Source organism: Mauremys mutica, chromosome 14 (genome assembly GCF_020497125.1).
Source record: "Mauremys mutica isolate MM-2020 ecotype Southern chromosome 14, ASM2049712v1, whole genome shotgun sequence".
Lineage (NCBI taxonomy): Eukaryota > Metazoa > Chordata > Testudines > Geoemydidae > Mauremys > Mauremys mutica.
The window spans coordinates 29,584,602-29,610,576 of NC_059085.1; the positions used below are offsets into that span (position 1 = coordinate 29,584,602).

The following is a 25,975-nucleotide window of genomic DNA, read 5'->3' on the forward strand; positions in this document are numbered from 1 at the left end:
CTGCATTTCTTTTTGATCTACAGAAATAAAATGAGAGTTATGTATAATGGCATATTGATCTTCAGCTTTTATTCCTTTGTCATTCTGTTTTGTCCTATGGGAATTTAATTTGTGAGCAGCTCTTTCGCATGAAATACCCTCTACATTCGGCTGTCAGTTCTTCTCTCTTTACACTGTTACTGATAAATGACAGCCTTCTACGGGTATCAGTCAGCCATTGCTTTTTGGTGGGCTGATTAAAAATAATAATAATAATGATAATAAAACTACCAACCGGGACATTTTGTAATTAAATGCATCTTTTTCATTTGTATAATAGCTCTTAAATATTAAATTGTGTATTTCATTAAATCAGTTCTTTTTAAAAAAAGGGATAGATCCTCCAGTACAGACATTTATAAAAATGGTCTTATGTTGATACATTCAGATAAATAAAATAAAAAAATTGAAATTGCTTTGGGCCATATGGAATGAATGTCATTTTTTAATTAAGGTTATGACGGAACCTGTGCCTAAGTGGAGGAATGTACGTGGTCACAATCTTCTGGTAAGTGGCAGGAACTAACCCTGTGATTTATGTTCTGTTAAAAACATGGACCCTGATGTTCTCAAAGTCCTGTGTGAAGGTATAGAGGCATTGAAGTCCCTAGCAAGGATATGGTCACAATCTTATGTAACTGAAAATTAATATCATGATGGTGATTATTTTTTTTTCTCTTATTGAGGAATGGGCATTAAACCTATTGTGTGCAAAAAGTAGCCCTAAGAAGGACTTGGGCTCCGATCTTGCAAGCAGCTCCATGCTGATGGCCACTGCACCGACAGTGAGCCACATTTTGAAATCAGTGAGCTCTGTGCAGGCGTAAAGGTCTGTCTGCATGGAGCAGATTGCAGTCTTAAAGTGATCTCAGAGACACAATGGGTCTGTTACTGCCTGGCAGTGAGTTCTTTAGTTCATAAATAAACTAAGGCTAGGACAGCACTTTCAAATGCTCAAAGCAGGCAGGAAAGTGTTTTTTAATACTAAACAATACAATACAGGTAGAGTGTGTAGTAAGATGAAAGGAGTTAGATTTGGCAGTCAGGGAGTGTTATGTGACTGCTGAGAAAGTGTCCTGCAAGATGTTGAGTGCCTTCATTGATTATGGTGAGAGTGCACTGTCATCCTCACCTCACAGAATCAAACACTTTTAATGCAGTGATCCAGCACCGTCAGAGACTCCACCCTCTGATTGATAAATAGCATTATTACCCAGAGCGGGGTGTGTGTGTGTGTCAGAAATAAAAGTAAATGAATAAATTTCACTTCCAGCCTAAATTGCACATACAACCTGTTCAAAATACCTGCACTTTTGTACTCACAGTATGCATTTTGGCTCCATTACTAGTAGCAGTGTGTCCTGAGGAAAGCAAATTCCCTTGGGTGGAGGTTACTGATGCTCTGCTTTCTGTTTTTCCATTGGCAGTGTAGCAGGGGGATGCACTGCTTCATGCCTTGTTGTGTCACCAACATCTTCACCAGTAGACCACCTGCCTCACAGCTCTCTTTGAGGTGGGGGGAGAGGCCAAGTCTGTGTCCGCAGGCAATTCAGATCACTTTAAACCCTGATATTTGCTTGATCCACTATAAAGTGTTATACTTTAGGTTTATGGTACAGGCTGATATTTACTGGTGTAAAGAATTGAAGCGGGGTGGGAGTCTTGGAGATTAGAGAAATTCTTTGCGGAGCCACAGGGGGAAAAATCCCATAATGTGCTGTGGAAAGGACCTCTCTTCTCAGAGTCACAGTGGATACTGTGGACACATCCAGCTACTCCCTCTGTAGTGTCATTCGCTGTCCTGGGAGCTCCAGCCCTGCTCACACAAACACAGAAGCAGATTCATTTTTTTAGACATTGTGTAATTTGCATCTGCCTCATAGAGGAGACTTCTGGCTGTGAGCTCTCGTGAGTTAAATGCACTACACATAGGTATTCATTCAGAGAGGTGCTGAGTGCCTGTAACTCCCACTGAGTTTAGTGAGAGTTCTGAGTGCTCAGGGTCTCTTATGATTAGGGCTATAATTCAACACATGCTCTGCCAATGCAGATGAGCCATTTCATTCTTTACTCCTGGGGAAATTCTGTGCCACTGCGCAATGCAGAGTTTTGTAGAAATTAACATTGTGCACGCAGAATTTCCTTTCCCCCACAGAAATGGGCTGCAGTGCTGTTGGCCACCACTAGGGATCGCTGGACCCAACAGAGCCCAGCATGCACATATAAGACATTGCCAGGGGGCGGGGAAGGAGTTAGAGAGCTCCTGGCTGCTGAAGTTCCCAGTATGGAAGGAGAGGGTGGTGCGCAGGAAACTCTATACAAGCCTGGGACCGAGCATCAGGCTGTTTCTCCCTCTGGATCCCTGGGCTCTGGGAGAAGAGGGAGGCAGGTGTCTGGGCTGGGGGGGCCACAGGTAGGCTCTGGAGAGGGGGAGGGGGGTACGGCTATATGGCCAAGAGGGGGCTCGGTGGCTGGGCCCGAGGGCAAGGGGGTTCGTGTGTATTGGCTGGGGGGGCCACAGCTGGGCTCTGCGGCATAGGCGCCGACTCCGTGGGTGCTCTGGGGTTGGAGCACCCACTGAGAAAAATTGGTGGGTGCTCCCTGCCCCACCTCCCTGCCCCAGCTCCCCTCCCCTGCCCTCCGCCTCCTCCCCTGAGCATGCCACATCCCCGCTTCTCCTCCCAGTGCTTGCCGCTGCAAGACAGCTATTTCATGGCGTAACAAGTTGTGGGAGCAAGAGGGGAGGGAGGATCAGGATCGCGACACGCTCGGGGAGGAGATGGGGAAGGGGCAGGGATTTGGGGAAGGAGTCCAATAGGGGCAGGGACTTTGGGGAAGGGGTTGGAATGGGGGTGGGGCAGGGGTGGAGTCGGGGCGGGGTCAGGGCTGGGGGTGGGAGGTCGAGCACCCACCAGCACCAGGAGAAGTTGGTGCCTATGCTTTGTGGGGGAGGGGTTGTTGGTATCTGGTCCCCTGGCATACATACTTGCTGACAGGTATTTTGAAATAAATTTCCAAAATAATTGAAACTGGTGTGATTATGTAGTGTTATTTTGACAAATAAAATTTGCAGAATTTTAAAATACTATGTGCAGAACTTCTAATGTTTTGGCGCAGAATGTCCCCAGGAGTAATAATGCTGGTGTCTGCTACCTTAATGCCATTATTTTGGTAACTCTGAGCAGGTATAAAATATATAGCTTAGCTTTATTTGTTACTAATTGGTATAGTCAAAGTGGTTTTATTTCTCTTACTCTTCTTCCCCCATCCCCAACACCAGGGCTTAATGTATCAAGATTCATCACGGTGGGGGATAACGTTGCAGACATACATACAGCTTACCATGTTGGATCAGCATACCAGGCCAATGGTAATTTAAAGATTTTTTTCTTTTAATCTGAAGCAGAGCTATTAAGGTGCGTTTATCGATCAAAATAATTTGATAACCCTGCGTCCAGAAGATAAGACCATTGGTTGACTTTCATTCTGTGTTCCTGAAGCTAGTAGGAATTTCCATGTGAAAAGACAGCACTGATATACTCAAGTCAATGCTCAGTGGGGTCTGGGACATCTACCTCCTATATTTACATGTGTTTCATTCCCATATCCAGTATTGCTTACTGTTAAATGGTGGCCCATGCATTGGTCATCTCTCAGCTTGACTGTTATCTTTGCCTTTTTATTTATTTTTTGGGGTATGTGAATTGTAGGAACCTCAAACTCTGGGTTCACATATGGTAATCTTAAATGTGAATATTCAAAATCACACATTGGCTGGTGTCACTCAGAATAACCCCTGCTGATCCATGTGACTCTAAACACAAATGCAGCTTCCTGCTTCTCACCTCTTCTCACTCTAACTCATTCAAAATACTTCCGCAAAGATTATCTACCTCTTCCTTTTGGATTGTCTACACTTCTTTCTCCTCATCTGTTTTCCTTCTGCTCCCTTCTCACATTATTCCCAGTCCTCTCCTATGTGCACTCTTTGGGCTGGATCCTCCCTTTTCCCTTTCTCATCCCCCCTTGAAACTCCTTTGTTGTTGCCTTGGAGTCTTCAATTATTGTTTCCTTCCACTTGATAGCATCTCCAGTTACTCTTATACCTGAACTGTTTGCTATTGTATCATATTGTCTGACTTTGCTTTGGGCAGGGGTCTTTCTTTGTAAAGTCCCATGTAAGGTTATGGTCCAATGAAAATGATTAATAGTAATTTGACAAAATAGTTCTATAAGGCTGTGGCTTGGGGCTTTCTGGAAATAGTTTCTCCTTTCTCAGAAAAGTGACATTTTACAAGTTCCAGTTTTGAAGTATGCCCAGTTCTCACTTCTCTGCACTCTTGAAGATTTGGACAAATCCTGTTAACTTTCTATTCAGTGTGCGTTATGAGACAATTGCACCATAATGCTGGGTTCTTCTTGGATGAAAACACAAATACAAATTATACCTGTATCCTGGCTGGCATGTAAAGAAGGAAATGGGATATGATTGATAGCTTCAATGAAAAGATGCCGAGACACTAGTCTCCTAAAATGAGCAGACAGTAGCCTTTTATAATGGCCATGTCCCTAGTCTGGATTAAAGCAGTAACAGAACATCTCAGATTGTGGCTGCTTTTGCACAGATACACAGGGAAGAGAGGTCACAGGGAGACCTTTCTTCATCTTGTGCATTAATGAAGGAGGCAGCCAGCACATTGGTCTTGTGCTAAATGAGTGTGAGGGAGGTGGGTTAGTGTGGCCAGAGGCACTCCACAGGGAGCATGGCCGGGTGGGGTGAAATCCACATCCCAATCTCCTCTGCACCAGTTAACAATGAGCACTGGGAGAGTGCATGCTTCACCCATTTAGAGGGTGTGATTTCCACTTCTGAGCATGTTCCCTCCCCATCCTCAGGTGTTTCTTCAGTCTGTTTCTGTGTACCCTGGGCAAAATGCCTTCCACTTCTCCCCTCTGTGCCCCATGCCCTATAGCACTGCTCAGGCTCTCACACCCACAGAAGAGTCCCATGTGTTGTACAGCTTCAGGGTGGATGGAACTTTTCTCTCTCTCTCCATCTTCCCTGTAGATATAGAGGAGGCTAAAGAGGCAGGAAGCCTTCCAGAGCTCTGTCTTGCAAAGCACCTTGAAAAGTGCTCCATGCACCATCACTTCTGTGAAAGTTGTGAGATGACAGAGCTGCCATGCAAAGGAGCATATTGAGTAGCAGACAACTGGGGGTGCTCAGTACCCAGAAGGCCTTTTCAGTTCCTTTGTATTTCCTAGCACAGCTGTGGAAAAAAACCAAAAGGTTTGGATGTGTTTGAAAGTGCAGAGAGTTCTTTTGTTTGATTTGCAAAATGTTTAAGTCCCAGTGTCTCTTAAGAGCTCATTAAAAGCTCCCAAGAATTCCCCTGCATTCTAATCTGTACTCTGCTGCCAGTTCCTGTGTCAACCTTGCAGTAGCAATTGTGACTGTGTGACCATTAACTCTGTGCAGAATAGCTGATTGGAAGGAACTCCTCTAGCACCACATGATTCTTTAGAGACCAGGGAGAAAAGCTTAAACAGTGGCAGGATATCATCATTCACCAAAATTGAAGCCCATTTGGGTGGTAGATCAGATGAAGCTGAGATACTCTGCCAATTACAGTGACTGCTTTGGCCTCTGTAAAGGAGGAGTAGCACACTTGAGACAATTCTAAAATCCTGTTTTCTTTCTATAGTGTCTCTGATCAGTGCCCTATGTAATAAGCTCAGTAACATATCTGAGGAGGGCACCACTTCAGGCAGTGACAGTTCCCATTGCTCTGCACATTCTAATGGACTGCAGTTTATTTCTAGTCAAGTATCTAGTGACTAACTTCTTGGTATTGGTGGGTTTGGTGCTCCTGCAGTTATCCTTCATACATCTTCCATAAGTCTAGTGTGTCAGGAAACTCCTGGTTCTGGAATCCCAGGTTTATATACATAATGTGGGTTTTAGCCCATGAAAGCTTATGCCCAAATAAATTTGTTAGTCTCTTAGGTGCCACATGTACTCCTCGTTCTTTTTGCTGATACACACTAACATGGCTACCGCTCTGAAACCTGACAGAAATGTTTCCTGAGTCAGAGTAATTTTTTCTCTCTGTCCAAACAATTAGTCTGTTACAATTAGCATAGTTTAGTAGGAGTTTAATAATGTAGTGAGCATGAAGATTAATTAAAAAATGGAGGTAAAAAGACATGCTATGCAGCATTAGGGGGTGAAAGAAACTAAGAACATTGGAAAATGTAAAACTAGTGAATGGCTGTTGTTTTTATCTTGTAGATTTCCCCGCTAAGAATGATGGAGAGGTCAATTCACAGTGCAAAACACATTTTTGTAGAAAACTTATATCGAAGGTACAGTACATGGTTTACTACTTTAGCTTCTTGTTTTAACTGTAGAGCGTTTTAAATAAACTGATCATCTTAGTTTTCTATGATGATTTGCATTTCAGTAATCCATAAAACCTGCAGCAGTGTATTAGAGAGCTAGTGGTTGCTTACTTAGTCAGTGCTGCCATATATACACACACAGACAAACACACACATACACATTCAATCCAATCTTCTCTTGGCTGAAACAAAATATCTGTGTAGTAGTATTCAGAAAGATACACTACAACAGGGGTCGGCAACCTGCGGCACGCGTGCCAAAAATGGCACGCAAGCCAATTTTTAATGGCACGCTGCTACCTGCCGCCTGCCGGGGTCCCGGCCCCACTCGGCAGGGGCAGGAGGCAGAAGTTTGGTCCTGCTGGCAGCCAAGCTCCCCTCTCCCCCGTTTCTTCCCCCAGCGCGCTGCCTTCCTGCAGCGCCTCCTCTCTTTCCCTGCACCGATCGGCTGATCGCCCTTGCGAGGGGGAGGGGGAGGGGGAGGGGGAGCGGAGCCGCAGCGTGCTCGCTGCTCTGGGGAGGAGGCAGAGAAGAGGTGGGGATGAACGGGGCCCTGGGGAAAGGGGTGGAATTGGGTGTATCCCCTCCAGGCCCCTCCCATGAGCCGCTCATGGCAGGGGGCTGGGAGCACCCCCACAAGCTGAGCACCCCAGCCCTCTGCCCTGACCCCTGAACCCCCCACACCAGCCCTCTGCCCTGACCCCTGCACCCCTCACACACACACCCAGCCCTCTGCCCTGACCCCTGAACCCCCCCACACCCAGCCCTTTGCCCTGACCCCTGCACCCCTCACACACACACCCAGCCCTCTGCCCTGACCTCTGCACCCCCCACAACCCCAGCCCTGACTCCTGCACCCCCCACACATACCCAGCCATCCCATACCCTGACTCCTGCACCCCCTCACTCACCTCCAGCCCCCATTCCGACTTCTGCACCCCCCCCACATACCCCCACACGCCATGCTTTGACTCTTGCACCCCCCCAATCCCCACCCCCACCCTGAGCACCAAACAGGAGCTCCTGCATCTCTGGTCTGGGGTCCTGGCCGCTGGCCCCGCTCAGCCCACTGCTGGTCTGGGGTCCCAGCTGCCAGCCCCTTGCCAATTGGGGTCCCGCAGGCTCCACTCAGCCTGCTGCCAAGCTAGGTGAACGGAACCCCAGGCCAGCAGCGGGCTGAGTGGGCCAGCAGTGTAAGATCAGCATTTTAATTTAATTTTAAATTAAGCTTCTTAAACATTTTGAAAACCTTGTTTACTGTATGTACAACAATAGTTTAGTTATATATTATAGACTTACAGAGAGAGACCTTCTAAAAACGTTAAAATGTATTACCGGCACGCTAAACCTTAAGTTAAAGTGAATAAATGAAGACTCAGCACACCACTTCTGACAGGTTGCTGACCTCTGCACTACAATTTAGGACAGGACACGAAGAATAAAACTATAGGTAATTGGAACTGGGAAATTAAGTAGATACAATGTACATTAAATACACAAATGAGATTTGGCCAGGGTCTGAAGAGGGGGGTTAGGGGACAGGGAGCAGGGGGCGGTTGGATGGGGCAGAGGTTCTGGCGGGGCGGTCAGGGGACAGGGAACGGGGGGGTTGGGTAGGCGTGGGAGTCCCGGGGGCCTGTCAGGGGGCGGGGGTGTGGATAGGGGTTGGGGCAGTCAGGGGACAGAGAGCAGGGGGGGTTAAATAGAGGGTGGGGTCCTGGAGGAGCGGTTAGGGACGGGAGTCCCGGGAGGGGGTGGTCAGGGACAAGGAGCAGGGGGCGTTGGATGGGTTGGGAGTTCTGAGGGGGACAATCAGGGGGTGGGAAGTGGGAGGGTCGGATAGGGGGCAAGGGCCAGGCTGTTTGGGGAGGCACAGCCTTCCCTACCCGGCCTGCCATACAGTTTTGCAACCCTGATGTGGCCCTCAGGCCAAAAAATTTGCCCACCCCTGGTCTAGATAATACTTAGTCCTTCCTTGAGTGCAGGGGACTGGACTAGATGACCTCTTGAGGTCCCTTCCAATTCTATGATTCTATGCTGGCTTTTTAATATATTTGAAACAATCTGTAATGGGTTATAGTTTATGAAACCTCAGACTGGTTATAGGAAAAATGTATCTTGCCCAAATCTGTGGGGAAAACAGCTGCTTGCCTGTAGATCCACAAGATGGCATCCATGCTACATTGTGTTTGTTACTGAGTTACTTTGAATGTTTACATAAGTGATAAGCTAAGATGTAAGGCATGTAAAAACAGTGGAAAATAGTAAGAGTCACTGTTTATCATAGTCTGTATTCAGAAGACTATACAGTTCCTTTTCTTTCTTTTAAGCTATTGATTTGCTTTTTTCATATTGGACCAAATGCCTGTGTCATAAGGATTGAAAATCTTGCCTACTGCTAAAAGGCTAAGTATAATGTGCAATGACTTTTATTTCTTGACTTTGTAACATATTTTCTACAGGCAGCTATGGCTTTTGGCATTTCTGTTTTTGTATATTTTTTTAGTGTTGGGGACCAGGTATTTACTTTGTGTCTCATTACAACAAACTGTAAAATTGGTTGCAAATTAAACAAACAAGAGTCAGAGTCTGTGAATGGATATTTAGGTGTTTGGGAAATGAACTCATAGAATATGGAAAAGGAGACATGACAGGTGAGGCAGAGGGACAAAAAGTGATTGGTCTTTTATAATTAATAGATGTGGTTTGACAGTTAATAGATGACGTTATTTGTAGTTTAGGACCTACTTTGGATCTCCTAAAATGGGACATGTTGTAACCACAGGCAATCTTATTACTTAGTGCATATGTGATTGACTAAAGAAATTTTTGTATTACATAGCCAGTGTAACTAGTCTTCAACTCTAAGATGCACCAAGATGTGTATTTCTGGCTTCTTGTAGAATCATACAATTATAGGGCTGGCCTTAAGAGGTCATTTAGTCCCTCCCCCCTCACTGAGGGAGGATTATAAAACACTTCAGAGGGGGATAAGCCTGAGGCATGAAACCAAAGCCCTGATGATTTTAAACTATCTGAGATGTGCAGTAGTTGCACTGAAATTGCTACCACAAAATAGTTTCTTCCCTACAAATATCAAGAAAATAAAGCTATGCATTGACCTGGCATAGATATATTACTTACCAAGTTTGCATGGCAATCATATTTCTTATGCTGGGTCTTGATAAGAGGAGATTTTCAGAGGCATCAGTGGAAGTTAGACACCTAACTGCCATCATTACCTTGAAAATCTTCCCCACACTAAATAGGTATTGCTACTGTTATGATTCTGAGACATGGGGAATATTAATTCTATGGATATTCTCCATTTACATGTGTGACAACAGGGGACTTTGCCAGGAGGTCTCTGTCTTAATAAACCACTCTCACCTCAGACCTGACAAACTCCTTACACCGAACACATACTTTGCAAGGCATTTATCCAAAAGGGATATCATGTGAGGTGTCTGCAGAAAGCTCATAACTTGTCAAGACTCATAATCATTGCGAGATGTATGCACAGGTAATATTTAAAAACCAGTGTGTTTATACTGAAAGTATGCTTTATGGACCTGGAGTAGAAATTATACACCAAGAGATGATGGGCCTCAGTGATGGCTCATTCAAGCAACCCCTAATCAGCTGGCAAGGTGATGAAAATCTCAATTGACCAGCCTTGCTTCCTCCCAAAACTATCCATGCAAAACCATCAGCAGCACCATAGAATCATAGGACTGGAAGGGACCTCGAGAGGTCATCTAGTCCAGTCCCCTGCACTCATGGCAGGACTAAGTGTTATCTAGGCCAGGTCAGGGCAAACTACGGGCCAGATCTGGCCCAGCGGGGCTTTCAACCGGCCCGTGGGATTGCCAACCCCGTGGCGCAATGGGGCTAAGGCAGGGTCCCTGCCTTCCCTGGCCCCACGCCACTCCCAAAAGCAGCTGGCACCATGTCCGTGCAGCCCCTCGGGTGGGGGGCGGGGCAGGGGGCTCTGTGCGCTGCCCTCGCCTGCAGACACCGCCCCCCATAACTCCCATTGGCTGGGAACAGGGAACCAGGGCCAATGGGAGCTTCGGGGGTGGTACCCGCAGGTAAGGGCAGTGCGCGGTGGAGTGGCCTGCCCCACCCCACCCCCAGGAGCCACTGCTGGACATGCCGGCCACTTCTGGGAGCGGCGCTGTGCCAGGGGAGGCAGGGATCCTGGAGCTACCACCCTGGAGCTGCTCGAGGTAAGCGGCACTGGGCCGGAGCCTGCACCCTGAACCCCTCCTGCACCCCACACCCCAATCCCCTGCCCTGAGCCCCCTAACCCCCTGCCTTGAGCCCCCTGCCGCACCCCTCCTGCACCCCAACCCCTTGCCCTGAGCCCCTTCCTGCACTCTCACACTCCACAGTCCCTCCTGCACCCCGAACCCCCTGCCCCAGCCCAACATTCATGGTCCTGCATACAATATCCCCATCCAGATGTGGCCCTCGGGCCAAAAAGCTTGCCCACCCCGATCTAGACCATTCCTGACAGGTGTTTGTCTAACCTGCTCTTAAAAATCTTCAGTGATGGAGATTCCACAACCTCCCTAGGCAATCAAACAATCCAAACCTCTCAGAGGTGAAAAAGGAACTTTACACCAGACAGAGTTTCACCCTGGCTGTGTATGGAAACAAAACACTGTATTCAGAATCACAGAGTGTAGGAAAGACAGTCTGGATGCATTGAACGAGGAGAACCCCTGGCGGAGGTGGGTGCTTTCATGAATGTTTTGGATCCAGGTTAATGAGAAACCAGCTAGCTCTGCAATAGACTGAACTTGGTGGGGTGGGAAATCTACTTTATTAGATAGGAAAGGTAACTATTGATAAGTATAGGCCAAGGTTCACGGTCCATGATTTTATTTTGTACTGTAATCACTTGTTTCCACCACACTCATGGTTCTAGTTAAATCTTTATTCTTCCTTAAATAAACCTCCTTTTGTTTTATCATAAGTGTTGTGTGGGTAATAGGGGTGGTGGTTTAAGGAAGAACCAGTAAGCTAGGGTCCAGTGCACCTTTGTGTGCAGAGGATCTGGAAATTGTGCAAATAGCCAGTGTCAGGGACTGGATGTCACAGGAGAACAATTCAGAGGGACTCGGATTGCGGTGGAGCTGTTGTTAACCTGCAAGGAGAAGTTAGGGCTGGCATAAGCCCAGGGAGCAGTGCTTGAGTGGCTGAAGGGCTGATGGTGCCTGTGAGCTGTCACCCAGCTACCAGAGGGAAGACTCCCTCTCACTGGAGACAGGGGTAACAAGGTGGCTCGCAGGCCTGGGTAGCCCAAGGACTGTCACTTCATAATGCTGAGAGTTTAGTGGCATGTGATATGTGAGCATGCGTGTGAAGAGAGACTGTTCTTGCACAGGTGAACCTGGTGTACGGGTGTGATATTGAAGTACAGTACAGACACGTGGATGTCGGGAGTGAAGCCATCATGACTGTGTGTTAACGGACCGTGGGCCATGCTGAAATATCTTAAGATATCTATATATACATGTATAATTATCTAGGATTACATATGTATTCACAATGTCCCTATCTGTTAATGGTGCTTTGCAAGAATATAAATTAAAATCTGTAATCTAATAAAAACATTATTACTACTACACAGGGGTGAAAGTAACTCAGGACACTTATCGGTATGGGGCGGGGGTGGCTCTGGTCCCTGGAAGGGGCGGGGCCCAGGGTGGAAGGGGCAGGGCTAGGAGTCAGCATCCCCCAGCCAGCCCTTGCAGGCCACGTGGTCTGCACCGCCTGGAGGTCCCGTGGTGATTTAAAGGGCTTGGGGCTGCGGTAGCAGCGTCCGGAGCCCCAGGCCCTTTTAAATCGCTGGCCCCGGGGCAGCTGCTCCCTTTGCCCCCACAAAGGCGGCACGTGAGCTGATTTTCAGTGGCACTCACACTGCCTTGCCACTGGTCCAGGGGGCTCTGCATTTTAATTTAATTTTAAATGAAGCTTCTTAAACATTTTAAAAACCTTATTTACTTTACATACGACAATAGTTTAGTTATATATTATAGGCATAGAAAGAGACCTTCTAAAAACGTTAAATTGTATTATTGGCACGCAAAACCTTAAATTAGAGTGAATAAATGAAGACTCGGCACACCACTTCTGAAAGGTTGCCAACCCCTGCACTAGATATCCTGGAAGAGAGAGTTCTGAGAGTTGTTCTGTATTGATTAGCTCTGAGAGTCATGACCTGAGTGTTGCACTGAGATACATACATTATTGTACTTGCTAGAATGAAGTCCTTGCTGTGGAAGCTTTTAGCGCAATTCTAGATCGTTTAATGGAGAGCTTGAGCTGTGTGTTGTTAGCAGTGGGGCTACTTTCATTGGTTGCCCAAAGGTATAAAACAAATTGCTTTTCAATAATGGCAGTGTGGGGTACGTGATTGCAAGTTGGCCCTTGTTCTTTATCTGCATTGATGAGTTATGCTGTAGTTTCAGTTAATGGGGGTCGTTTCAACCTCTGTATGAGAGTTAGTGAGATTAAAGAAAATCATTGAACTTTTGGAATTTGTAAAGCTCCATCTTAAATGCTCTGGAGTGTAACCATTTACTTAACTAATAGTCTTCATAAAGAAGTATACCTCATTTTTCAAGTGAGAGCCAAAGGAACAATTTCTTCCGCCTTTAGCTACTCCCTGGGGGATTCTCATATTCAGTTCAGATAGGCTTAAAGATCCTTATCCCTAGGCAAGTCATAAATCAGCTGTCTTAAGTAAACCGGCCAAGAGCCACAAAGAGAATCCAACAGTGGTTGCCAATGGTGTATCAACAGAATCTGTAATGAGCATCCAAAAAACCAGTCCAACTGGAGTGACATCTTCAGGTTCAGGCTGCTGGAATTTTATTGAGAGGTCCAGGTCCAAGCTATTCAACTAACCTTTCCAGCAAAGATTGTTTACCAAATATAAGAAACTGGATGGCAGAAGAGGGGTCATAGCTTAGTATCAGTGCAAGGGGGTATTTATTTAAGGAGTTTGCTATCAATTACAAGAAAAGTGCATTTTTGTTCTTAAAAAAGGGGACCTTGAATCTTTTGAAATAAAGACCCAGGCTGCTCAGAGGTGGATAGGCATTCTGTATAAGAACAGAGGTTAGACTTTGCTTATAGAAACAGGGTATAGTATGAGTCCCTGACTCAAAGCCATGGAGCAAGCAGAGGTCCAGATCTCTAATCTAAACATGCTTCCTTCCTTTTCTCATTGTTAGAGCAAGGGACTGGGAGCGAAAAAATTCCGGGTGCTGTTCCCAGCGGTGCCATTGACTCCATGTGTAGGCTTTCAAAGTCACTTTAACTCTCGGTGCTTCAGCACTTCTGTCAGTGAAAAACTGAAGAATATTTACAGGGATGTTGCAAGACTCCATTCATTTGCGTTTGCCATGAGATTCTATGATGAAAGTCGCCACAGAAATGCAAATGTTTCTGTATTCTTATCATTATTACAACTCTATATTTAGTATTGAAATAGAAGCACGTATTTGTTTTTTAGCAATTTTAGACGTGCATTTGAATGGGTATGATTTTTATGACTAAAACATAATTAAGTTCATTTTTCCATTTGAAATCAAATTAATAGTTGGGTTAGGAAGTTGCTCCCATTCCTATATAACCTTGGCAATGAGAACTTTTACTTTGGAAAAGTCATGTCCTCGTCAGCAAGATTTCAGTTGAGATAGAGGAGCTTCTGCTTTGATTCTTACACATGACCTTTATTTTCCATGAGCCTGTTCCAGATGCTCATGCAAAATATTCCCATTGATTTCAATGGCACTGCTCGCATAAGCAAGGACTGCCTGCGCATGAGAGGTTTTCAGGATTGGCTCCCAATTGCAGTATATATTTAATTCTGGGTTTTGTTGTTGTTTTCGTCTTGTATTTCCATTTCTATCCAGCCTTGCCACTCCTCCTTTTCTCATATGTCTTGGGGAAAAAAAGTGACAGAATCAACCTTGGTTTGTTTGTTTTTCCCTTGGCGTGTGCAGTTAAAATATGAAATCATTATGGATGGTGACACAGAAAAACATTTGCTAGTTACAGGTATTTGAAAAACAACAGTTGTTTGTTCACAATGAATTGTTACCCTTCCCTTTGTCTTTCTCCAAACTGTGGAGGCAAGCTGTTAATTTGGATGGCAGACAAGGAATGGGGGTAGTATAATTTCTGCAAGCTTTTGCTCTTTTTCTTTCTTAACTCCAATATAGATATTGCAAATATCTTTATATGCTGCTGTCTCCACTCTGGTAACGACCCAGACATGTTGCCAAAAGAATGGCCGAGACATCTGTCTCTTTTAAACTCATCTGAAAGCTGCAAATGGTCATAGGTCTGCTAGGAGTTCTACACATCAGTACTTTTTGTACTCATTTACATGTTTAATATTTTACTGGTTGTTCTTATCAAGATGATCATTTTGGGGTCATCATCATCACTCCCATAACCACATTGGTCATTGGGGCACCATCATTGATGAGCAATCAGCCAATTGTCTCCACCCCTGACAATTCTGTGTCAGTCAATCAACCATTCATGGCAGCATGGCATGCAACAGTTTAAATACATTCATAACAGTCCTACTGTGAAAAATGTTAGAAATATAATTGATGCTAATTTACTGTATCTACGGTATAGATATTGATATTGTAACATTTTCCTACTTAGTTCACCAAGTAACTGTGTTTTTGTTGAATAGCATAAAATACTAATTTGTGTTACAAAAACTGTTAAAACTGAGGGTTATATTAGCCAGTATTTCATTTTTAAACATTTTTCAGATGTCTGACCCATGAACGATATTTCTGTGTGACTAGAGGCATTATGGGTCTTGAGTTCACTTATGCTGGTGTAAATCGGGAGTAGTTCTAGTGAGGTCAAAGATATACTGGTGCAAATCATTTGAGAGATCAGAATCAGGCCCTCTTGTACGCTGTATGATTTTGTAGTAAGAGGTAATAAAAAATCATTTTCTTATTGATTGTTGCAGTGGGAGAATGCCAGAAGTGGATTACATAGTGCTAACTGAATGGTTTGAATGGATCACGAAGAACACTGATGTTTCAGTTGATTTGATAGGTAAAACATGTTCTTCTTTGACACTGGTCCCTGTTTAAATTGAGTATTTTTTATGTATTGTATTATGAAAAAGGAGAAAAAATGTTTTCCTATTTCTATTTCCTGTGCCCTAAATTTCTGTGACGTAAGAAATACTTTCTAGTGTACACGTTAAACAGCAGTGATGCCTTTAGAACATTTGGTGATGTTGTTACATTGCCGTACTTCACCTATATATATATCCACGATGTTTGGAGGTGGCTACCTTCCTCCGAGAAAAAATCCACTGGTGTCTGATTGGCCAGCAGTGGAGCCACTGTGGACATTTATGGCTGATATCCATGTCAGAAATGCCTACCACAGATTGCTTTTCTGTTGGTTGTGGAGAAGATTTCTGCTTTACATTGCTTTCTAACCTGACCCCGTGAAAATAACTATTCCAATGTTTTGTTAATGGCAGTTTATCTACAGACTTCTCCTGAAACTTGTTATGAGAGATTAAAGAATAGATGTAGAGAAGAGGAAAAGATCATTGCTATGGTAAGGAAATCTTCCATCATAGTTAAGCAGAGGCTCAAGATACCTTTCATGGCATCACGTGTTCATATCTTCATAGCTTTTAATCTGTAGCTCCTCTCCGTCTAAATATAAAATCTTGTACTGTAGTCAGTTAATAAAAGTCAGGGTCATGCCACAATGTTTCCACTGATGGGTGCAACTTCTTAGGAAGAGCGTGTAGGGTTCATTATAGCTTTATAGCTAGTAGAGACAAGTGAATCCTTATTTATTTAAAAATCAAAAAATTTTGGACAGTGACTACCCCAAGTTCTCCATGTTTGCAGTTCTGGTAGGACAGTACAATACAATTCAGTGAACATGGGGAAGAAAAGGAAATTCACCACCAAAATTTTCAAAGGGTGTCTGCCTGCTCTCCTTTTCCTCATGCACTTCTTGGGTATGAGCCCCTGTGCATGTGGGCTATAGAATTTATATGTGCAAACGTCATCAGCTGTATGCAGAGGTGTTTGGGCTTGAAAAATGCCCTTCCAGGTGTTTGCCTGTGCCCCAAAAGAAGGCACTGTTTGAAAAATCAAGCACGCAGTGATACAGGAACCTAATAAAAGTAAGTTGTACAATTAGATTACTGCATCTCCTAAACAATAGTTTATGTGAAGGCCCTGCCTCAAACAGGTCTTTTTAAATGAATCCCTAAGCCAGAAATAAATGGGGTAATAGAAGGAATGTGCTGCCTATTATTAAAGTGCCTCTGTTGTAAGGTGATTTAGTAAGAGCAGTTGGGTAGGTTGAACATGTATGGTGAGATAAAAGCCAAGAGCTAAATCCTGAGCCATGTGAAATGTCCCCAAGGTGAATAAGCCCTAGCTATTATTTTACTACAGTGGCTTTGAAGAGACATCATGTGTTGCACTTTGCAGTGTCTTTCTCTGTTACTGAGGAAAAAACCTGTAGTGAATGGAAAAGGTTAAGTCCTTTTCATGAAAATCTAATAGCTGCTGACAAGCAAAAATGCTTTTAAAGGACGTGAGTGGAAGTTGAAGAAAATCAACTGGGAATGTAGAAAAAAACGTATCCACATAAAAAGCAGCTCTGAAGTCAGTGTTCATTTCAGTTTTCCCTTTTGTCCTTTCCTCTTCTGTCTATTCATCTCTGTGTAAGGTTTAAGTCAGACTCCTCCCATGGGAATTAAAACAAAGATTTTGATCCTGCACGGTGTTGAGAGCTCTCCAGTCCCATTGACTCAGTAGATTAGATCCAGCGTAGGTTAAATCCTAACACCAGTGATAAATTGTGGCCATTGTCAGTAGGAAGAAATTAAAAGATTCCACTTGATCAGTCTGTGTGGATTCGCCATGAAGCTGCAATGGCATCTCATGGGAATGATGGTGCTAGTGGAGCTCGGATGGTAGACTGGAGCTAGGGGAATAAAATAAATCCTTCATGGGAATTATTTTGGGGAAGCTCTCTGGGCTGTGCTAGACAGGATGTCAGACTGGATGATCACAATGGTCCCTTTTGGCCTTAAAGTCTCTGACTTCAGTCAAATTAAATGTTGGGTGAAAGTTTCTGATGCACTGCATTCTGTAGTGTCAATGCAGTGCATAACAAAGACCTACCTTATTTGTCAAACCATGTCAAACCTGGATTTTAGTATCAAATATTTATACACAGTTGGTTGTAGTCATTGACCTCTTAGCTGATTTGGTTTACTTTAAAAAATATAAGTACAGAAACCGCAGTGTGTGTTTCACCTCTGTAAACATTTGTTTTGAATGGCTTTTTATAGGAATATTTAGAAGCTATCCATCAGCTCTATGAGGAGTGGCTTATTAAACAAACGCTGTTTAAAGTTCCTTCTCCAGTGCTTGTAAGTATATATTTGTCAATTGTAACCAGGTAAGCGCGCACAGAGAAAATTTCAATTCTCAAATGTCACTTTAATTGTAAAGGCAAAATCTATTTTTCTAATATGATTTGGAAAAGAAAAATTTCAAGAAGTGAACTGATTCTCAATAGGATACAGCATTAGAGTTTGATCTTGCAAATGACTCTTACTTCATCACCCAAGGGGCTATTTACAGTAGTAAGCATTATGCTTGTCTGTAAGTGTTTACAGAATCTGAACCATTGCTTGTAAAAACCTGTCCCAACCCCTGCACTGAAAACAAATTGACCAAGTGCCTAGGTAGTTCATTTTAGGACTTAGTGGTAGTAAGTCCTAGCTTTTCAAATGCTAGCAAAATTAATTATTTTTGGAAAGAATATACAGATTTTATAGGGCCTCTTGTTCTAATTTTCATTTTCTTGTTTCCTAGGTGATTCAGGCTGACAATGACATGCAGAAAATGATAGAAAAGTATGAAGAAAATCGGGACCGAATATTAACCCCGTACAATATACAACACTGTCTGTAGAAATCCAGTTTTATGGTCATGCTTTAAAAAACATTTCCATCAGGGGAATTCTGATCAACATTCCCAACACTTTTTATGATTTGGTCTCTTGATTGAGATTTTGTCTTGTAAAGGGTCAATGACTTTAGCTAGGAAAAGGCCATAAACAGGCCATATTTACCTTCAGCTTCTTGCACTTTTAAGTTCCAGTGCAGCTTCACTGATCTCAGACTACCTCTGACAGGAAGCTGCTGTATCTCGTTTCCCTACTTCACTTCTGCATTGTATAAATACCTTTCTGATATTGCATTTTCTTGTGATAATGAGCTTTCATTCACTTCAAATAGCCCCATATATGTCCTTTCATGTAATTAGAAGGCTGTGAATAAGTCAAGCTTATGTAGTCAGTAAGTGAGCAAATTCAATCTAATTTTGTAACAATTTTCAATGGAAAAGCAATGAAATAACTATACTCAACCACCATTTTCACAAAATATCATTAATTGCACTTAAAATAGGAAAACTAAACAGTTCACTTCTTAATTATGGACCTGATTCTAATCTCACTTGCACCAATGTAACTTCATTGGCTTTACTGGAGTCATTTCTGATTTAAATGAGATCAGAATCAAACCCCAAACCTGCAAATACTTATGCATCAGAATAGTTCTATTGAATTCAATGGGACAACTCAGGTACATAAAGTTACCCAGGCTTTATAAGAATTTGGGGTCTAAAGCTCTCTGGCCCAGATTTTCAGAAGAGTTCAGTATCTAGCCGCTCTCAGTGAAATTCTGACTCCAAATGAAAATCTCTTTTGAAAATCTGTCCCTAAAACTTTTTCTATCATGTGACAGAATTTTTCTTATTATGCATTGAAATTGAGTAGTAATTCTGATACTGATTATTTGATAGGTTAAACTTTTTATGTTCTAGTAGATGTTTGCCTCATGTGTAAATTTAAGAACATGTGACAGGGCGGTACATAGGGTCATCTTGATCCCAGCTTCTCCTGGCTGCAGACATCAAGAAGAGAGCAGAGAACATCTAGTGAAAGTTAAATTCTCACTTTAATTCTTAAACTGCTCTGTGGTGTTTTTCTAGATCACTTATTATTTACCTTCTCGAGTGCTGTCCTCATGTTGGCACTTTCAACGGAGCGGTCTTAAGACAACTTGCACTTTATTTTCTCTTTAAATTGGAAGGGATGATTCTTTGTTTATTCTATAAAAGTTTGGGTTGTTTGAACTGGTGCCAGCAAAATTAAAAATGCTTCCAGAAACACCTCTGCTTAAAACAACATAGCAAAAAAAAGCAAATTTACTTCACTGGACATGTCATAACTGTAAAAATCTTAAAACTAACTCAGTGTTTAGCTCAGCTAAGATGTTTTCGTAAATGTAAATATGCAGTAATCAATGTCTATGATGTGTTAGAAACAGAGGATAGTAACTTTCAGATACAGAATTCCGTTGTGTACGTCATTTGGTTAAGAATACTACACAAAAGTGTATCTTTAGTTTTCATTGTAGTCATGTGTAGTTAATTTATAGTTTCATTGTAGTCCTTAATTTATTCAGTTTCTACTTGAATTGGACTGCTGCTAAGAGAGGAGGCCCTGTGTCATGGGGTCCACTCACTACTAGGGCACCTTCTCCTTGCTGCTATGGAGATTAGTTCTTTCCAGGTCCGACACATGCTTGTTTGCATGCCCTGCTGTCTCTCTCTCTCCCTTCTCTCTCTCTCTCTCTGACCCAGGTACTCTCCTTTCATGGCTTGTTCCTCCAGTCAGGTCACTATGTATTTTCCCATTTCTGGGGCATCAAAGTCATTCCATAGAAAACTGTCTCCAGCAGTCTTCTCCATCACTACCCAGATGGTGCCACTTCCCCAGTGGCTGGTAGAGGAACCCAGGCCCACCCTCTGCTCCGGGTTCTAACTCAGAGAGCCTCTACTCAGATGCTAAGGTCTGTACCATCTTAAATCTTGCTGCTGTTTCTTGGCGCCTTTTCCTACATTATCTCTCTCAGGCTTTCACTGCACCACCCTTCTGGATAAACCCTTCCTTCCTTCTGGGCCTGGATCCCCTGGGGTTTCCACTTTCTCTCTGCATTTCCTTCCTTCCCTCCCTCTCTAACTACCTTAACCTTGTCAGGTGAGGGTGAGGAGAACACCCCATCACACCCTGATAATCTCTTCTTCTTCTCCTTCTTGTTCTTGTTCTTCACATCAAACAAGATTTTTGTTCTCTGTTTATACAGTCTAATGCTGGTAGTTGTGCAGAAAAAGTTTCTGATTGCAACACTAAATTAATTTTCTAAAGCATGTGAATGCAGTGCCTAGGTTCAGTGGTTCTGTTCTAAAGCTTTAGTACTCTAGCTGAACAATAAGATCCAACATTTCTAACTGCTTAAGTATATAAAGATTTTAAATGCAGAGGAAAAAATAATCGTATTTGAATGTTTCTTGAAAACACACAAGCTGGGCATACCCTAAGAGAGACCAAAAACAGCCAACTCCTTGGAGATTGTCCCATATGTTTTAAATGCTCAATTAATTATATATATTTTTCCTTAATAGAAACCCTTTAGTGAGCAGGGAAGTTTTTACTCCTTTCAGTCTTGATTCCAAATTCACTGTGTAAATTAAAATGTTTCAGCAGAATGGCATTGTTTCGGTTATTTGCTCAAATTGTTGGTGGTTACTCTGTCACATTTTTTTCTCTGAACATTGGCAATCAGAGTAGTGTATTTTAGAAGCTACTTTTTTGTGTGTTATAAAAACTGACTCAGTTGGGCACTGGAAGTGTAAATCTCTCTATCAGACAGTATCAGAAACTCTCCTAAATCCCTATGTAGCAGGGTGGACCCTGCTCCTGCTGGAAGGGGTTTAAAAAGTGGCCTGACAGGGCTTGAGAGCAGTGGCTCTCAAGGCTGAGCTGATCAGGGAAGTGGCTGCAGCTGGGGGCCATGCCCCAAACAGAGCAACCGGGCCTTATAAGAAGGCAGGGAAGCCAGAAGCCAGACAGTCTCTCTCTGGCTATAGAGAGAGATGGGCCTGGCTGCTTAGGAGCTTGAGACTAGATACTTGAGTGCAGCAGGGCTGGGGAAGGCTGAGGAGCCGGGGAGCTCCAGCCTAGAAAGCCCCAGGCTGCGGCCTAGCAGTAGGCCAATAGGTACTGGGGGTTGCAGAGGGCAACCTAGGGGTAGGCCAAGGCAGCAGGTCCAAACCCAACTTTGCCTGTGATGAATAGGCTGATACTGCAGTCTGCCCCAGAGTGGGGGGCTAGACAATGACTGGCAGTAGCCAATACTGAGGCAAGGTGGGGATAGAGGGTGGGGGTTTCCTGAGAGAGAAAGGGAGACCCAGAGAGAAAGGGGTTGCTGCAAGGGGGCAGTGCCCCATGTAGAAGGGCACCAGGTCCAGGGAGGGACACGGGGGCCTACGAACAGGTGGATCACCAGCCTGCAGAGGGTGCTCCAGGGCTGGACTGAGCTAAATTTGCAGAGCAACCAGCAGGAGGCACCACAGGGGTGAGTCGACCCGTTTACACGTGGCAAGCCAGGCAGGAGTAAGAACCGCCCCTGATACAAGGGGCCAGGGCAGGGAACCCAGGCGAGGATGGATCCCTGCTATGCGGGGGTCTTCTATGCGGAGGCCCCGGATGCAGTCTCTGGTTGGGCCCCGGTGTCAGTGCCCCCGAGAAAGGGGACTGACCACTTGCAGGGGGTCCGGGAGGCCCACCAGGACGTGTGGGAGGTGCAGGAGGCCCTCCAGGAACAGTTGGGCCAGCTGATACAGGAGCAGCGGGCCCTGATAAACATCCTCCAGACAGAGTTCCGGAGGCGTGGTGGAGACAGACAGGAGAGGCGGAGGGCTGGGACCAGGAGACCTGCGGTGGAGCGCCGGACATGTTATGCCTGTCTACGGCGAGGACGTATAAGGAGAGACTGTCCCTACTGGGTTGGGAGCAAGGTGCCTCACCCAGAGAAGGGGCAGCGGCAGGTCCCTCGGGCAGTCCGCCGGGTGAGGGAACCCAGGCAGCTGCCAGCGTGCTGGACTTGTGGGCGGACGGGCCACTTTGGGAGGGACTGCCCAGGCCCAGAGAACACGGCGCAGGGCAGCCTAGGGAAGGCTAGGCCCATGAAGGGACAGAGAAGGCCCAAGGCAGTGAGGAGGCAAAGAGCTTGCTGGGGCTGCCAGAAACTGGGCCATATTAAGAGGCACTGCCCCCTCAAGAAAGCTGAGGGTCGGCCAAGGGAGGTGCTGGGAGGTCCAGAAGGGGCCACGTTGGATCCCGGGGAGGTGACACCAGCGGAGATGGCAATCGTGGGGACCCCGCAGGAGGCTGGGACCCAGACCATCACTCCACCAGTCACCGAAGAAGGGACCCAGACGGAGTGGGCCCCGCAGGAGGCGGGAGCCCAGAAGAAACTGGTCCTAGAAACAAAATGGACCCAGGTGGTTGTGGGACAGGCCACCAAGGGAACCCAGACCCTGAGGGAAGAGGGCCTGGGGGACTCAGCCACGGAGCAGGCTTGGAAGATAGCCGTAGCAGAGCTCCAAAAGGTCCTCCAGGAGAAGGAAGCCCTGGCCTGCAAACTGCAGGACAGTGAGGAGAAGCAGGCACGGCTGGCAGGACACCTCCGGGTCGTACAGGCCAAGAAAGCTCCCTATCCCCAGGGGTGGGGGTTTTAAGTGGGGAGGTGTATCTATTGGGTTTCCAGGAAATGGGGTGGGCGAGCCCGCCCCATGCTAACGGAACCCCCCCCAGCCTAAGGGGAGGTGCCACAGAGCCTCAGAAACCCACTAATTGCGGGGGACAACTAATAAAAGAACAGGGACAGGAGTGCGGTCAAAGGGTCATAAGAAGGGAGCCTGACGGTGACACCGAGCAGAGAACCCCGGACAGCGCCCACTGCTCCTCGAAGGCGTCAAGGGAGCCAGCGGACGCCGCCCAGAGGAACTCCGCCCGGAGACATGAGCGGACTAAGGATCGGAAACAAGCCCCACAGTCGCAGGAGTCTCCATTGGCCAACCGTCTCTCCCTGGTTGCGTAGATGGCCATTTTTGCCAGGGCGAGGAGGAGGTTGACCAGGAGGTCCCACGACTTCGTGGGGCCACAGATAGGGAGTGCATGGAGAAGGAGATGTGGGGAAAAGTGCAGCCAGAAACGCAATAGGAGATTAGTGAGGAGCCGGTAGAGGGGCTGCAGCCTGGCGCACTCTATGTAAATGTGCGCCAGGGTCTCCCTCACGCCGCAGAAGGGGCAGGTGTCTGGGACAGGGGTAAACCGCGCCAAGTACACGCCCGTACTCACGGCCCCTTGGAGGAGCCGCCAACTGATATCCCCGACGGGCCTCGGGACCAGGGTGGAGTACAGGCTGGCCCACCGGGGCTCCTCACCCTCCAGAGGTGGCAGGAGGTCCCGCCACTTGGTGTCGGGGCGGGACACGAGGGTGAGGAAGTGAAGGGTGTGGAGCACGAACGCGTAGAGCTGCTTCCTTGGCGCGGTTTGGAAACGGACCGGCTGCAGATCGTGCAGCCGGCTGGCGGAGAAGGGGCGGGGGGGGCGGTCGGGTCCACGGGGCAGGGGCCCGATGAAGAGGTCCGGAGGGCTCGGGGTGGGGGGTGGGCGGGGCGTGCCCTCGCGCAGGACCCGGTCGAGGTAAGCCCGAGCAGCGGGCGGCAAAGCGGCCTTCACCTCCTGTAGTACGCGCCGGGGAGTACAAGGTCTGGAGAGCCCCATCCGCCGAGCGAGCGTCAGGGGATCCAGCCAGTCTCCCCGGTCGTAGTCCAGGAGGTCTCCGACCCTGGTAGCTTCCGCCAGGACCAACCTCTGGCGCACCGCGGGGGACTCCGCCACCTGCACACGGAGCTGAGGGTTGTGTAGCAGGGGCTCCGCGAGGAGGTCTGCCCCCTCGGTGGCCGCCACGGACCTGGTCGCAGAGAACAGCTTCCAGGTCCGGAGGAGGTCCTGGTAGAAGACCGGCAGCCCGGAGAGGTCTCGCGGAAGGCCCCTCGGGTCGAGATAAAGGAGCTGCCGGTCGTATCGGAGCCCTCGGAAGCGGCGCAGGAAGGCGTGCGCCAGGGCTCTCCATGCCGGACTACCCGCACCATAAAGGAGCCTCTGCAGTGCCTGGAGGCGGAAGACGTGGACCTGAGTGCGGAGGCACTTCAGGCCCTGCCCTCCCTCCTCCAGGGGCAGGTGGAGTACCCCTGCAGGGACCCAGTGCAGTCCTGGCCAAAAGAACTCCAGCACCACCCGCCGGAGGTCGGTCAGGAACACCGGGGCCGGGACCAGGGTGTTGAGCCGGTACCAGAGCATGGACAGGACCAGTTGATTGAGCACCAGTGCCCTCCCTCGGAGGGAAAGGCACCGGAGGAGTCCTGTCCATTTCCGGAGCCGCTCCGCCACCCTGCCCTGCAAACCGTGCCAGTTCTCCGGCGGAGAGGGATGCGTGGCAGAAAGGTAAACGCCGAGATAGAGCAGCGGACCCGCGCTCCACCGGATGGCCTGAAGCGCGGGTGGGAGGGAGCTCGCCTGCCACCCGTCCCCTACCACCAAGCCAGAGCTCTTGACCCAGTTGACCCGGGCGGAGGAGGCCGCCGAGTACACGGCCTGGCAGGCCTCCACCCGCGCCAAGTCGCCCGGGTCCTGGACCACGAGGAGCACATCGTCGGCGTACGCCGACAGGACCAGCCGCAGCTCCGGCTCCCGAAGCACCAACCCCGTCAACCTCCTGCGGAGGAGACAGAGGAAGGGCTCGATCGCCAGGGCGTACAGCTGGCCCGAGAGGGGGCACCCCTGCCGCACTCCCCGCCCGAAGCTGACCGGCTCGGTCAGGGTCCAGTTGAGCCTGACCAGACACTCTGCGGAGGCGTACAGCACCTGGAGAAAACCCACAAACTGGGACCCGAAGCCTAACGCCTGCAGAGTGCCCAGGAGATACCCGTGGTCCACCCTGTCGAACGCCTTCTCCTGATCCAGGGACAGGAGGGCGAACGACAGACCATCCCTGCACCCAAGCTCCAAGAGATCCCGGACCAGATACAGGTTATCGAAGATGGTACGGCCCGGGACGGTGTAGGTCTGGTCTGGGTGGATCACGTCCTCCAGCACGGACCCTAGCCGAATCGAAATGGCCTTCGCGACAATTTTATAGTCCGTACTGAGGAGCGAGATGGGACGCCAATTCCGTAAATCGCGGAGGTCCCCCCTCTTCGGCAATAAAGCGAGCACGGCTCGCCTGCACGAGAGAGGGAGGACCCCGCTCCGCAAGGACTCGGCCCAGACGGTGACTAGGTCCGGGCCGAGGACGTCCCAGAACACGCGGTAGAACTCCACGGTCAGCCCGTCCATGCCCGGGGATTTATTGGTGGGCATGCGACGGAGGGCTTCCGAGAACTCGGCCAGAGTGAGAGGCAGCTCTAGCCGGTCCCGGTCGCCCGCGCTGACCGTCGGGAGTCCGTCCCAGAGCACTTTGCAAGCGGCAGGATCGGTCGGATCCGGGGAGAAAAGGCGCGCGTAGAAG

The 25,975-nt window shown here is 47.1% G+C and overlaps 1 protein-coding gene across 6 annotated transcripts in view; it reads left to right on the top strand.

Moving 5' to 3' along the window:
- TK2 (thymidine kinase 2) overlaps positions 1-20,879 on the top strand; it is a 32,580-nt gene extending 11,701 nt beyond the window's left edge. For all 6 annotated transcript variants that reach the window (XM_044987476.1, XM_044987475.1, XM_044987471.1 and 3 more), the window contains 7 exons: positions 494-547; positions 3,320-3,409; positions 6,332-6,405; positions 15,461-15,549; positions 15,989-16,068; positions 17,834-17,914; positions 18,363-20,879. In XM_044987476.1, coding sequence (XP_044843411.1) covers positions 497-547; positions 3,320-3,409; positions 6,332-6,405; positions 15,461-15,549; positions 15,989-16,068; positions 17,834-17,914; positions 18,363-18,461 — 564 coding nt within the window. In that variant the 5' untranslated portion in view covers positions 494-496 and the 3' untranslated portion in view covers positions 18,462-20,879. The remainder of the gene's footprint in view (positions 1-493; positions 548-3,319; positions 3,410-6,331; positions 6,406-15,460; positions 15,550-15,988; positions 16,069-17,833; positions 17,915-18,362) is intronic.
- The last annotated feature ends 5,096 nt before the right edge of the window (positions 20,880-25,975 follow it).